The 16,170-nt window shown below is 38.8% G+C and overlaps 1 protein-coding gene across 4 annotated transcripts in view; it reads right to left on the bottom strand.

The window, feature by feature from the left end:
* Positions 1-10,416, bottom strand: part of WASL (WASP like actin nucleation promoting factor) — a 63,831-nt gene extending 53,415 nt beyond the window's left edge. For 2 of the 4 annotated variants that reach the window (XM_088799939.1, XM_019750059.3), the window contains exon 1: positions 9,932-10,412. In XM_088799939.1, coding sequence (XP_088656065.1) covers positions 9,932-10,051 — 120 coding nt within the window. In that variant the 5' untranslated portion in view covers positions 10,052-10,412. Of the gene's footprint in view, positions 1-9,931 lie in introns of all 4 variants that reach the window. The other 2 variants (XM_019750060.3, XM_019750058.3) reach the window with 2 other exon arrangements.
* Between the last annotated feature and the right edge of the window lie 5,754 nt (positions 10,417-16,170).

The raw sequence follows: 16,170 nt of genomic DNA, 5'->3' as shown, positions 1-16,170 counted from the left end.
TTTAAAAGTTTCCATAATAAAAAATGTGTTGTTTTTCGTTTGTGTTTTAAAGCATGAGACAGATCTGTATTTGTACTTCACATAAACTATCCAGAACATGACCCCTTTTTGGTAAAATGCAGAAACACAAGTGCGTGTACGCACAAATATAAAAAGGATGGGAAAGACTAACGTCAAACCATTAAGAAGACTTTTCTGTGGAGCCTAATTGTATTGGGGGGTAAGAGAGTAAAAGGGTATTTTAACTTTTAACTCTGTACAGTACAATGTGTGTGTGTGTGTGTGTGTGTGTGTGTGTGCTTTAAACGAGCACAATGGGTGTTACTTTTGTACTTACATAGTAAGAAAATTATAAAACTACAGAAGGAAATAAGACTTAAATAGTAAATAAAAGAGACCTGCTTCCTAACCAGAAGCCTCAGTATGTCAATTCTTTCTTAATTAATCTACAAATCCAATGTTGTTCCAAATTGAAGCAAATATTTTTTTGGTGAGGGAGAGGGGTGAGAGGTGAGGTCTTGAAAAAAGTACTAACAATAGACACAAAAATAGCCAGAAAATACTGACAAGGAGAGTAATGAGGAATTCAACGCTAATCAAACTGTGTATCATCATTATAAAGCTACACTAAAAATTCTGTATACTGGCAAAGAAATAAACAAATGAAATAAATAGAAGAAAATGCAGAAATGAATCTAAATACATCTGGTAATTTAGTAAATTATAAAGGTGCCATTTCAATAGGTGGGAAAAAATAAATTGCTCAATAAACGGTGCTGAGACAACTAGCCAACTGTAAAAATACAAATCTGGGTTTCTACTACGCTCATTTTCCAAAGTCACTTCCAGAAAGAGCAAAGATAATATGTTCAAAATAAAACCATAAAAGTACTAGGATAAACTGAGTAAATATTCTTACAACTCAGAGATAGGACTGCATTAAATAAAAACCTGAAATAATAAGATTATTACATTTAACTACACAAAAATTTAAAACCTAGGCAATGACCAAAAACACCAAAAATACTTCTGTCAAAGATAAACAAGCTGCCAAAAATACTGTAGTTTATAATTACTATCCCTAATGAGTTCTTCAAGTCACTAAGAAAAAAACCTAGTAGAAACATGGTCTAAAGAAAAGAACCGGCAATTCACAGAAAAAAATATAAATGACCAACAGGCATGAAAAGATGTTTAACTTCACTAAAAACTACAAATTAAACAATTAGATTTTTTTGACCAGCAAAACAGGTCAAAAGGCAAAAACACTCAAAAAACTAAATCCTAGTGTTGATGAGACTATAAAGAGTTCAGTAACAACAATTTTTGAAGACAATTCAGCCATATCTATTAGTATTTTTAATAATCATGCCCTCTGACTTCATTTCATAGACTGTATGCCATGGAAATACTTGGAAAGGATACACAGAAATATGTATTTAAATGTCCATTATAGCACTGTTTCTAAAAGCAAAAACTTGGAAAGTAAAAATACCCATTGTCAGGAGTTAAATTGTATCTCCCTAAAAGACATGTTGAAGTCGTAACCCCTGTATCTGTGAACGTGACTTTACTTGAAAACAGTTAAGATGAGGTCATTAGTGTTGACACTAATCCCATGACTGGTGTCCTTATGAGAAGACAGACAGACAACTGGGAAACACCATATGATTACATAGGTAGAGATTAGAGTCATGAATCTCTAAGCCAAGGAGCAGCCATGACTGCCAGCCAATGCCAGAAGCTAGGAGAGGAACGCAGACGTTCTGTTCATTGCCTCCAGAAGGAATCGTCCTGGAGACCCCCAGCCTCCAGAAGTGTGCGAGAATAAATGTGTTTTAAGCCACCCAGTTTGTGGTACTTTGTTATGGTGGCCCTAGGAAACTAATACACCCATCAGTAAAGGTTAATAAGTTACAAGAAACTCATAAAATACAGGATGTAGTAATAAAAAGTATGCAATAAATATAAATGTACATGGAAATGTATGAAAGATATATCAATATAAGTGGAAAAGTTTAAATTTCAGAACAATATGTATAATACCATTTTTCTGGTAAATTTAAGAGAACATCTTTCTCCCCCTTCAACTCCTCACTGAAATCCATCCTTCTCCATCGCTGGCCAAGTCAAAGGGGAGCTAGGCTGCCTCCCTCTGTGATCCTGACCTGCACTGACAGCTTCCCAGATCTAATTCCACTCCCGAGGCCTCAATAACAACACCCTGCAAAAGGTTCCAAAAGCTCTAGTCCTACAAGTCCCACTCTCTAGCCATTTCCACTAGAAGGTTCTGTTGTCATCTGGAATACACAACAAGCCAACTAAGTTTTTTCTTCACAATGTTTCTGGAATGTAGCCTTGGTACGGCAACTGGGTCTCATCTACCATGAACCTGGCCTGACTGGAGTGGCTGTCCCCTGGCACATGCTGAGTATTCAGACCACAGCAAGACACAGCAGGAAAAACATGCTCTGAGGGACAGATGTCCGCCTTGAGCACCGAGACCAAGGATTTACTATCCCTCATCATCCTGTTTTTGTTCCAAGTGCGGCTAGTATAATTCAGGATCCTCAGCAAGGCCACGTCTGCTGAGATAAGGTGTAAGAAAGTGTTTAGTAAACTTTAACCTTCTTACTATGAATAATAATTTCCAGTTTTTCCCATCTCTAGAGCCTTCCTATCTTGACACTTGTGAATCAAAAGACTGTGATTCCTTACTACTTAGGGACTAAGGCTGAACCCCTAAGTTTGAAGTTCAAGATCTTTCAAAATCAAAACTCAATTTACCCTTCCTTACCCTTCACTATCTCCTTAAGCAAATACCACTCTCAATGATAGCCAAACCATTCTAGTCAGTATTTCCAAACACTCCATGCACATTTTCTACTCAAAACTTGCTCACATATTTCCTTATACTGGAACCCAGCTGCTGCTTTGCTCCTGACACAAATTCTATAGGTGATTCAACTCTACAGGTGATTTAAGGTCTGTATGTTCAAGGCCCACAATGATGTATCAAATCCCACAGTGATATATATCTCTCTCCTATTATACAATTTTCTATTATAGACTGGCTTGTAAAATTGATGTTTTTTGTGCATGACTTCTGTGTTCCCCAGCTATGCAGTAAACAACTGAGGGGTAAGCACTGGACCTCCCTTAGCCCTTCCATGTATTTCAAGATACTAGGAGGGTGTTCAATACTCAGTAAGTCCTCAATACTTGATCATGATGATACTGCATTTATAAAAATCAGGAAATCATTTGAGTTTCTGACTAGCTTTATGAATTACTTATAAATCAATTAGCGCCTTTACTATTATGAAAATTCATTAGGTATTTAGGTATCCTCTGATATTTTCATGGCAACAAAGTATTCACCATACTGGAGAGAGCATTTCACTTAAAATTTTTAATTTTGGCACGAAAGGTATGACAAATAAACAACTTCACCTGTATTTCAATACTTAAACAGGTTTAGCTTCTTCAAATCGAATGTAAAAGTATAACTTTAAAATGAAACTTGAAAACCATTTCACTGCCCTAAAATTACTGTATACTTGACTCGATAATTTCTATGTCCTCATATCATTTTTAACAACAGCATATGTTCCTGGTTGTCTTTCTTATTTCCCTGTTGTTTCAATTTATCTGACCTTTAATGAGTACTCCTTTTATGGGGACAAATTTCTGTAGTAAATCTTCGGTTAAGTTAAAAATAAGTTTTAAAAAATCACTATGGCAGAGGAACCAAGGGCCAAGGATATTGAGGAACAATTAAACTAAGAGACAGTCACAGTAATTGAAATATGAAGTTACTGTAAATTTTTCATTTGACTCTATTTTCTGAAGGGGACTTTTCTAGATTTGCCTCTTCAACATTACTCTACTCAATTATTTGTTCTTTCTAAAAAAGGGTCACAATTCCTCTAAAACACATTGATTCCAAAGTGAAATTGATGTTTTCTATTCAATTTCATTCTCCTATATTGAAAAAGGTGAGTTACAAATGGGAAAGTGGTGTAATCCTCTACTTCTAAGAATATTGATATGGATACAAAAAACGCAATATGCTTTTGTTACACTGTATTTATTAATATAGTTAAATATGCCAAGTGTCTTCTAATTACTAAACAATACTTACCACTTAAAAACACTAGATTGTTGAGTCACACACCAGTAAGAATTGCATGTAACTGTTACCGTGGACAAGACTGTAGGAACCCGTTGTGCTTCCAGAACCTTTACAGGAAGTGAACTCTATCAATGATGCTGGGTCCTTACTGATTGGATTAAAGCTATGACTCCTACACAGAATACTTTGTAACGAATATCAACTCTATGTGCTCTTTTCAACTTCAACTTTGAATTACTCCCCAAAATGACCAAGTCAGTTCACTACAACTATCGAGTCTAGCACTGAAACTAAAAACTTAAACTTGTTTTACCTTAAATAAGCAACAAAATGTAACACCTGACTATCATATCACTAACTCAATTTCATGTAAGACGTTCTAGATGGAATTGGTTAACAAAAGAGAGACTCTTAAAAACAACTCCATTTAATTAAAAGGTGCCATACTCCTCATAAACCAAAAATTCCTTGTAATTACAAGGAATAATAATAATCCAAAACTAGCTAAGGACTATTCTATTACTAATGTCTTTTAATGCTGTTCACCTGACTTTTTAAAGTAAAATGCTTATTAAATTGTGATGCTTAGAAAAAGGTGAGTTAGAAATGGGAATTTACAATGAAATGATTTGAGATTATCTACTTTTCACTTAGTTACATATTATCTTTGTCTCCATTGTGCAAAACACACGAATGCCAGATTACAGAAGGCTGTTCTTTCCCTGCTACAGAGTCACTGGTATCGAGAATAGATAGAATGATGGAACATTAATGCTAGAAAGATTGGTGTTATCCTGTCTAACCCTCATTTTCAGATTAGGAAAGTGAGGCTCAGGAAGGTAGAGATTCCTGTTCACATTCACAATTAACTGGTGGCAGAGAATGAACTAAACTCAGGAACCCCTAACTCTTAATACCTGTAACCCTTTATTCCTCTTCAGTCAGCAGTCCGGGGGTGGGACTAAGGCTGCCCAGAAACCCTGAAACTCCCTGGAGTCTTGTGTTCCAGCTGGTGTGTAACTTAATTAACATTCTCCATAATTAACTGACTTTAAATAAAATTGTTAGAATTAATTTACCTAAATCAAAACAGATACAATACAGAGTTCAAAACGCTACTTTAAAACCTCCTGCCACTAACAGGAAATCTAAACTGAGTAGGGAATAGCACTAACGATGACATTCTTTCACAAGCTTCTCCAAACTCACAGAACACTGTCAATTGTCGGTTGCTCTAAGTGCTTCACATACATTATTGCATGATTTTCTGAAATCCTTGACTAACACCATTTTACAACTCTAGACACTAAGGCTCATACTGGTTAAGATATTTTCCTATATTATAGAGCTAAGAATAATTGAAATAGGATTTATAACCCAGATCTGCTAGACTCTTCTAAATCTCCTCCTGAGTTTACAACCACCCTGTATGACACTTTTGTAGTCACCTTTTTCCTATATACCAGGCAAGGTTGCCTTTTCATCTTTGTATATTCCAAATCCCTTGAATTTTAACCTTTTTTCCTTTCACATTACTTAAGATGAAATACATTCCCAGCCCTAACTTCCCACCAGTATTGCCTTATATCAGGCCTTCATCAAGACAACGATCCCTCAAGGCACCTTCTAAACCATTTAAGAGCTTTAGAACAGAAACAAAGGTTGTGTTGGAGTTATGGCCACCACCTATATTAGTTCACCAGCAGAATTAAACCTTTTTGTTCTCCTAATAAAAGAAGACTTAAATCCAGATACCATCTGCATTAAAAATAGGTTTTAACAACATGATCAAGTAAGACAAATGCTGAATGCACTCCTAAGGAATAAACAAGTTAGCAATTATAATTCTCAATCAAGAAGTATTCAGCGATCTGTATGCTAGATGTAATAGGAATTATATAAAAGACTACATAGGCATTACGTCTAATCTCCCAGAATTACATATAGGGTGAGAAAACAAACAAACAAAAACTAAAGAATCTATGCAAGTTAAAACAAGTGCTAAGGAGCTAAAGGAAGATTAAAGTTGGTTAACAAAAATGGCTTCTGAAGTATCTCTAAATCTTGAAACAAACAAACCAGATGAGTATGTCAGGGAAAGGTAACAGTCAACAACATTACTAACCCCAAACCATCTGGACCAGAGAAGGTTGAAGACAGCTAGTATAAGGTTTTAGTTTTCACAACCCTTAATTTCTTATCAGGACTATATATACCGGTGCTGCAAAAAAAAAATGTATACACATTTTAAGAAACGAAAAAACAATTTATATAATATATACCAGTAACAATAGATGATTACCAATTCCCTTCCATCACCCCCCTTATCTAAGGGGGATGAAATCCTACTGGAGTCTTTTTAATTGCCCTTGAATTCCCACCCGCACTGCCTTGATTCAGGCCCTCCTCAGATTTCCCGTGGACTACTGTAACCACCTATCTGATCTCCTTTGTCCTCACTCTCACAATCCTCAATCCACCTTCTATTGTGCCTCCACACCTTTCTCCCTCAACTTTCCAAAAGTCCAATCTGATCTGGTGGTTCCCCACGACTAGCGCAATACTTCTCCAACTGTTATCTCTCCTACATCTACAAAATACACGTTCATCTTAGGAGTTACAGTAATGCTGTACTAAAAGGAGTGGTTTTAATTTAACTTCAACTCACAGAATATAGACCAAAGACTGAGGGAAACCTATTAACATTTCCAATGTGCTTCAGGATTACCCTATTAGAAAAGAGCGGGCATCAGCAGTGGTTCTCAAACTGTGACACATGTTATTCTATTCAGTCTGCTCAGACTAGAAATGCCCAAGTTCCACATCAGACCCACTGAATTTGAACATTACCTAGGAATCTGGCCTAGTTATGTGCATTTGCAATAATTTGCACATAATTCCGATGCATACCCAAGCGGAAACCCTCCTTGATCCATAACATACCATTAGTAGGTCCCTTGACTTTCCAAGCTGTTTTGGACCTCGGATAAACCTGGCGGGGTACCTAACCAATCTTAAATATTCAGGTATAGCCCATTCTAAAAAAACTTTTACTCATCCTCTGTTTCGATCCCCTAAACCTTTATAAAAATAATAGCATCTATACATTTACATACAGTCCTTCTAATCCACAACCCCCTCCAAGAGATAGTATCCATAATTTAGAGATGAGAAAACCAACTCTAGGATAAGGAGCTTAAGAAACTTGCCCTAAGTGATCATATGAATTTGAACCCCCATCTGCTGACTACAAAGCAAAGACATTTTCCAATGTAACATGCAACCTCTTACACATCACTCTGAAGAACTGACTTACTCATCAGTTTACACATTTCCCTTTTCAAACACTGTAAGCTCCCTGAGGGCAGGCATCAACCCTGGTTTTGACCTCAGCATTTAGTTACTCAAAACTTATTTGTTGAGTAAGAGAAGGAATGAAACTCCTTGAGAGTTGGCACCATGACTACGATTCTGAATACACTTCTTGCTTAACAAATGTGGTCTGATCAGTAAATCTTATTGCTGGATTTTTTTTTTTTTTTTAATAAACTGTGTTTCAGTACTGTTTTAACTACAAAAACTGCATAGTCATCAAAGGGGAAAAAAGATGGTTCCAAAAAATTAATATATCATTCTTACATTACTCTCCAATAACTGGAGAGGTCAAATATTGAAGTTTATCTTCGAAATAATTTCATACCAGAAGAGCAGGTAACAGTGTGGTTTTATATGACAGAAATTCAAAAGGTAAAGTTGATTAATAATAGATGACATAAAGAAATTGAGCACTGAATACAGAAAGCCTATTCAGCAACCAACTCACACTAAACCAGTAAGCAACACTCTCTTTCTCTAGCACAGCATTCTTCCACACCTGCCATTTATTGAAACCAGTAAACAGTACAGGTAAGCACAGAGCAATTAGTCAGTGTACTTGCGTATAAATGCAATGTCCTTCCTGCCTAAAGCTAATGTGTCTGGTATGTAAAACACAGTCACAAACTACTTCCTTTCTGACACAGATTACATAGCAAATGTAATAAACCAGCAAAATTTTAATTAGTTTTCATTTGCAGATAATTTAACATTTAAAGTGCTGGAGATTTTCCTAAATTGAAAATATGCAAAAATTAGTGGTGCTTTAAGAATCTCACACTTTTTCATTATATCTGGTTTTGGTTAAAAAAAAAAAAAAAAAAAAAAAAAAAAAAAAAAAAAAAGTTATTATTTCTTTAACTTTTAGAAATAATAACAAGGAAGAACAAACCCTTCTCAAACAACATGATGTAGTGGAAAGTACACAGGCTAGGCATCAAGAGTCCTGGTTTTCTAGTTCTGGTTACATTACTAAATTGCTGTGTGACTTAGTGCTCACTGGCTCAGTTTTCTCATTTGTTTAAAAAAGCTGGTGGAGGCGGGGAGGGAAACTTAAATATCTTTACAGTTGTTTACTAAATTCTGATTTTAAGCCACTCCTACTTAATTTTTCTAATCAGTAAACTCAAAATATGTTCCTTACGGTCTAACTTCTGAAATATGAAACACATCTGAATCGCCTGTAATAAATGGTTCAATCTCCAACTGGATGGGACAGAATACAGAGGGTAGACGCCTATAAAGTTAACAATTAATCCGGTAACTTTCCAGAAATTGTCTAGTTCTAATTTCTTAAACAAGCAGGTGTAGCCTGGTTTGACATATTTAACACTACTAAGAAAAGTTGTAAAACTGCTCTGTTGACATTTCTGTAGGTGTTTCCTGGGTTCCAGTGGCACATATTCTGCAGGTGCTAACAAGCAAAGGGGGAAGAAATGGACTCAGCGTTGCAACAAACTCAACCACAGTTCAACCCAGCCACCGCAGTAAGATGCAGCCTGACAAGGCCTACACCACAGGGCAGAACCTTCCCACCCCTAGGAGCGCCGGCAGCCAATGTAATGAATGCTTCCGTCAACAACACACATTCCCCTTCCCACAGCAGAACTGCTCGCTCCCAACCCGCCATCTGGGGTCGGAACAGGCCGCACAACACCAATCTAAGAATCATTCTCAGGCCCCAAAAGGCCAAGAACTACTAGAGACTGCGGTTCCCCTGCGCATGGCGGTGGGGAGAGCAGTACCTCCTCCCACCAATGCAAAAATAAATAAATAAATAAAATCAGTGGGGAGGACAGTAGAAATCAGGCCTGGGCGAGAACGCTGGAGAAACAAACCCTGCTTCTCTGCAATGGGGAACAGTAGCAGTTCCTGCACTCCTTTTGCACCCATGCCCTCCACATCATTCCCTCCTGAGATCCTAAACAGGGACTGAAAACCACCGTGTGGTCCGCTTCATTCATATTTGGGTTTCATTTCCTAACCCACCCACTCCTGAAACCTCTGGCACTGTGAAGGATGGTACCCCCGATCAAGCGGTAGGAGGTGAAGCGAGGGTCAGGACAGGGGCCGGGTTGCTAAGATCCTGCAGCTCGTGCAATAAAATCGCCTTTGGGCCTGAGAGTCAAGTTTGCACCAGCAGCAAAGGCGGAGGGCCGGGCCAAGCAGGGCTCCAAGACAGGCCTGCGGAGGTGACACTTCCCTGCTCCCGGTCAGCTCCGGGTGGCGGCGTTCGGCTGCCGGGGCCCGCACTGCCCGCACCTAGGGAGCGGGGCCAGGGGGCCCGTGCGGGGCCGGGAGAAGGCCTGGCCAGCAGCCGGACCCTCCCCGCGCCGCTCCCGCCTCCATCCCCACTCCCACTTCCCGGCCCGGGCCCGTGAAGTAACATCGGTGGTGGCGACGCGGGTCTCGACCACTGACCACACATTTCTTGCCGAGGAAGGTGAAGAGGGACTCGTTCTCCTGCGGGGTGAGCAGCAGGGACCCCACGTTGGTGAGCCTCCGCGGCGGCGGCTGCTGCTGCTGCTGGCCGGAGCTCATGGTGTCGCCGGCGGGGCTGGGAGTCCAGGTCCGTGTCCTCCGGCGAGTGGGCGAGCGCTCGTCCCCCCTCTCGGTGACAGGGGCGGGAGGAGGGGAGTCAGAGGCGCAGCATCTCGCTCAACTCCTCCGGCGCCGGGAGGAGGAGGGAGGCCACGGGAAGGAGGAGCCGACGGAGGGCCGCGCGGAGTAAGGGAAGCTCCCAACTCCCGCCCGGCTGGGCTCTGGCCGGATGGTCGTTGCCCTCGCACTCCGGCGACTGCGCTAAACTCCCAACTCCTCCTCCAACCCTCCTCCCGCGGCAGCGGCAGCGGCGGCGGCGGCAGCCGCACAATCCAACATGGCAGCGGGGGCGGGCGAGACCACAAGACGCAGGACGCGGGGGAGCGCGCCGGAAACTCGGCTGCGGGCCGGGCCGGGCCGGGGAGGAACCGCCCCTCCGCACGCGCCGCCGGCCTCGCCGCGCCGGCCCCGGGCCCCGCCCCTTCCGGCCGAGGCGCGGGCTGCGCGGTCCGACGCGAGACTGTGGTGGCGATTGCGGGACCCGCTTCTAGTGTCGCTCGGTCGCTGCGGCCCAGCGGCTGCTGTCTGGAGCGAAGAGGACGCTCGGCTCCGGCACCGAGCTGCCGGTCCCTCTGTCACAGACGTACACCTTTGCGAAGAGTCTGTGCGGACCCAGGCCCCCTCCCCGGAATGGCTCTGATTTCTGGGCGCGGAAACCGGATGCTCCCACCGCACGGCCAGAAGGTCTGGAATGGGGAGACGGGACACTGAAGAGAAGTGACGTGTCCCCGGTGCTCCTCGCCGGTTTCGGTCAGAGCCGCAGGTGCCTGGGGTTTCTTAAACTCGGTCCGGACTTCAATAGAGGGAGTGGAGGAACAAACAGGCCTCACCCAGTATTGGGAAAGGGAGGTCTTGCTGATGGATGTTACAGGAAACAAACGCGCTTAGATTTCTACCGTCCGCCCGGCGTCTCACATAGGATGAGTGTGTCTGTCACATGTAAATCCAAGATCTTTTCTTTACGGGTCCTGAACACGCATTTTTACCCGTCTTGTGAATTGAAAAAGATTCCTTTTTTAGCTTCTCATCTTTTTGTTTCTCTCAAACCCCGAAGACCTTGTTTTCTTCTTAGCCAAAATGACTGTGCCCGTTTGGGGATGTCTGTCACACAGGAAAATACATCATCTGGTTTAATCGTCAGAAGTAAATCTCAGGAATGAAAAAAAAAGAAAAACTCGTATACCTCAAAATATTGAAAGTTACCTAAGATAAACTCTTCGGTTCAATAAGTTTAATGTTCAACTTTTAAAACGAAATTTTGGAATATGGAAATGATAAATACTGCCCACAACAGTGAATTAGAATAAGCATCTGACTTCTCCACTTTAAACAAATCAGCGTTTATTGCATAAACTTTAACCATCATGTTTGCTAATTACTCAATTTCAATAAACAAAGTTACCATATATTAAATTTAAGCCATCCTATGCCAAATAAAATTGGATGAAACTAATTGATTTTAACATCTCTAATAGCTTCCAATACAAATCTCGGATGTACTAAACAGATTGATAAACCATTATCAGGGCACTTTGAAAATATGAAACTTTAAAACTGCCCTTAATGAAGTTAGCTAACTAGGAAAAAATTGACAAAGGTAAATGCGGTCAGGTAGTCCTGGGAGTCCTCACACAAAACATGGATATTTCAAAATTACATTTGATTAATAATGTTATGGAAAAATGTGATTTTTAAAAAGCGAGTGGACTTTTAATAAAATAATTCAGTTTAGAAAAACAATGGTAGAAATGTCAACCTGGAGTTTCCTCTGAATTACAGAGCTAATAAAATAACCTAGAAGCTAAAGCAGTTAGTCTTGTATCAAATTTGAGGCTCCTATAAATTAAAACCACAGTAACAGTGGAAAGCATTAGAAATGCTTGAGAAATGATAGAAATTAGATCCTTAGTATTTTCAAACCAGGGAACCAGGATAGTAACAAAAATAAAGGCTTCACATAGGCCTAAGTTGGAGTTTTTGTTCTGCCATTCACAACCTTGTGGATTTTGGACAAGTTGCTTCTCTAAGTCTTAGTTTCCTCATCCGTAAAATAGAAAATAATTTCTATTTGATAAAGGTATAGTATAAACATAATTAAACCTACCTCAATGTTGTAAAACTTACTAGGATAACAATGTAAAGTACCTGCTACATCATGGTTACTCAAATATTACTTGTCTGTCACTGACCATCATTACCTATGGTCTACTTACCTTCTCTTAGCTACAGGTTCAAGAGTTGAGTTGAAATGGGTGTTTTTATCGTTATTTTATCTAAACCTGATACTTTGAAAACTATCCTTCCTATTTAGAACTCTGCGTCATTCTTCAAATACATAGTGAATTTGGGGTATCACTTCTTTTTGTTTGCAGAATTTCTAATTAGGGTATATGTTATGTCACATAGGCTCTATGTCTCAGTATGCCAAAATTACAAAGCTTTTAAAACTAGAAATCTAGAGACAGAATCATATTAGTTTCTAATTAATAAAAAGGGAATGAGCAATTTTTATGTTAGAATGCCCGCTTTTAAAACTTGTCCACCAAACCATTTTGAAGATAGTAGAAAGATGTGGAAGAGGGCTGTGAAAAAGAAGCTATGGGAGGATAGGTGAACGGACAGTAACTATGAGTTGAAGAATCTATCCCATATGGAGAATTACTGGCTTCCAGTCATTTCACAACCTTTTGTTAGTCTAAACTGTTTATTGTTTTAATTACTTTTTTCCTTTGAGAAAATTTTTTAAAATCTTATGTTTCTAAGTGAAATTTTCTGACCATTTGCCCGGTTCTTTTTTTCTTTAGAAATGAAGATGGAAAATTATAACCACCACAGGCTTTTTTCTCAAGCCCAAACTGCTTCTTTAGCTTTTCCTCAAAATTTTAAATATGGTATTTTGTCCACAAAATTACAGTCTAAGTTCTTATTTTCTACTCCTTCATTGTTACTTTTGCTTTTATCTGGGCTTTTTTCGACTCCTTGTTCTTAAAATGTGGAAAATATAAGTGTGAACACTAAATATGCCTTCATTATTCTTTGGGACACGTGCACAGACAATATTTGGGGTTATCCCCCTTCCTATGCATTACAAGGATTCTATTTTTCCATGTTCATCGTGAGACCGAGCAGTACTGGCTCTATTTGTTTGAAAAGTTTTAGCAAGTCCTTTCTTTCTTTCATTCTTGATAGCATATCCTCTCTTCAGCCAAACACAAGACATCTTTCTCTGTTTTCTTTGGCAAGTTATTTTCTTATCTCAAATTCTTTTTACCCAGTTTGAGAAATTGGATTTGATCCAGGAAATAAGAAGGATTCTATTTCCCTTCAACTGAGTATGGTGAAGTTTGTAACCTAGGTTAAGAATACTGTAGGGATTTTATCTTTATATACATGTAAAATGCACATGCTGTATTATGAATACCACTAAGAAGGCAATTTTTAAAAGTTCTTCCACTTGACTTTCTTTGATTCAGAATCTATTCTAGTACTTTCATTTTCTTCTTTCTTTGTTACGATTCTTTAAGCTACAGTCCTCATATTTTAACAGAAAACATTAGGATAGCTTATTTATGGAAAGGAGGGCATATTTTCAGATGCATTCCCTGCCGTTATTATACATTGCAAATTTCTCCTGTCCTGGTCCTTTGTTTATCCCCTTTACTTCTTTACAAATATCATTGTACTGTTACAAATCCTCTGAAACACCCTGTTCCCCTTGGTAATATTAATAATTTAAACTGTAGTGACACCCATCATTGTAGGGGAATATAGAGGCAGCTGCACCCAGGGATCTTGGCATTCAGCAGCCGTGGCCAATTACCAGGACTGACTTAACTATTACTGCTTGACTGGCAGAACTGAGTTATAGAGACAACAGCAGCGAACACTGATAATGGCAAGGGGGTGATTGTCCCTTCTCCCATGCAACCTTCAGGTGTCATGGGTTTAGAATGTTCACATTGTAAAATATCTTCACATTTTCATGTAAATGTTGCATGTGGCAGTGTTTAAGAGAATTTGTCTTAGTACTTGTTTTCCCAAGTTATATGTTGAGTGTTTTAATTTTCATCAACTAAAATCTTGAAAAGTAAGCTACTAAACTGTTTTTCTCTTTCTCTCCCTTTTCAATTAATTTTGAATACAAGCCTCTTTGGGACTTTCTTTTTTAGGAATGGATAGTTTATTTACAACCCATTCTGATTTCTTAGTGATGTTAATGGAACATTAAATTCTTACTTATGGTAGTGAATTACCAGTGATGGTAACTACCACGATATGGCCTATTCTCCAGATACCTAATGCATGCCTTTATGCAAGAAATTATTTGAAGAACTAAGTATGTTGTAGTTCCCAAGATGCTGCTCACTAGTTTTCTCTCTCCTGTTCCTTAACTATAATGAATATTCAATGGCTTTCAATTTAATTATTCCAGAGGAGAGGGGGGAAAAACATTGGCTTCTTTATTATAATGTGTTCAAGGTTAATTTACATAATGGATGGTAGGCAGCATGACGAAGCCATGTGTCCCATTACCTCACTGAAAGTATTGGGGTGAATATGTTCTATACCATTAACTTTTTTGAAATCAATTTTTAGATTTGTAAAATTGATACATGCACATAATTTTAAAAATAAAGTAGTACTATGAAGCTAATAACAACAACAACAAAAACAAGCTCCATGCTTCCTTCTCTATCCCCATTTGCTCTCCCCAAATACATCTACTTTGAATTGTTTCTTCCGATATGTATTGTAATATGCTAAGCTGCTATGTATTGATTGATCAATTTACGGCATTATCTATTAACTTCCTATTGTAAGTGGTGACAATTTCTGTTAAATTAACACTCCCCCATTTTTTCTCCGCCTTAATAGTTATAGCACAATTTGTGTTTAAATCATCACACATAAAAAGATGTATGTCTCTAATGAGTCAAGTATTACACTATGATGACATTTACATTCTTGTACCATTTTAATTTTGTTGTTTTTCACCCCTCAATAATTTCCTCAAATTTTCTTTTGTTTAACTTTTTTCATTTTTTCTATATTCTTTAACAACTATAAAATTTCATCTCATACTATTTTCCACATAATCAAATGTATCGGAATCTATTAGATCCACCTATGTGGTTTTTTGTTTGTTTGTTTTTTAAATCAGAGACCTTCTAGGTTCCTTCTACAGTGCTATATTATTCTAGACTATTACTCTCTTGGCTACATGGCTGTTGTCTGGGATTTCCCTTCACTTTTTTGTTCTGTGTTGTACCCTCCATTTCTTGAATCCTATGTTATCAGTTTTCGTTTATTCCATTGCTTTGGTAGTGTATACCCATTAGTGGCTTCCCTAGAAAAAAAGTGTAGAAAAATAACATTTTGGAGACCTGTACATCAAATCATGTCTTATTCTAATCTCACCCTTTGCTGATAGTTTAACTAGGTATAGAATTTCAGATTGAAAATCAGTTTCCATCACAATTTGAAGATGTTATTACATTGATTTGTAATTTTCAACATCGCTGTTGACATATGATATTGTGATTTTGATCCTGTGTTCATGGCTTTTTATTATCTCTAGAGGTTTTAAGGGTCTTTTGTCTGCTCATGGAATTACAAAATTTGGTGATGTACCAAAAGTGCGATCTTTTTACATTCATTGTACTGGGTATGCTGGATGCCCTTTCTATCTAAAAACACATGTCCTTCAGTACTGAAAAGTTTTTATGTTATTGTCTCAACATTTTCTTCATTCAGTTTTTCTCTTCTCTCTCTGAATGCCTGTTTTATCAAATGTTAGATATCTTGATTCATCCTCTATTAAACTGGAAACTATACCCAAGTTTCACTCTGGAACTGTTCCAGTGAACTCTCACCTCTGGACACAGAAATCATAAATCCACTGCTAAAGTTGGGAACTAGAAAATACAATCTCTCTGGGTCTCTAAAAGCTGTGTATTTCTGTAGCCACCTTTGCCAGAATGGATTCCTTGTGCTATCTGCTTATTTATGTGCTTTGAAATAACAATTGCCCGCGGGTTTGTCTGTTTAGAGAAGTCACA

This window comes from Rhinolophus sinicus, chromosome 8, assembly GCF_057876585.1.
Source record: "Rhinolophus sinicus isolate RSI-liver-muscle chromosome 8, RSI-T2T, whole genome shotgun sequence".
NCBI lineage: Eukaryota > Metazoa > Chordata > Mammalia > Chiroptera > Rhinolophidae > Rhinolophus > Rhinolophus sinicus.
The sequence above is the reverse complement of the archived record's forward strand: the minus strand, read 5'-3'. Positions and strand labels throughout refer to the sequence as shown.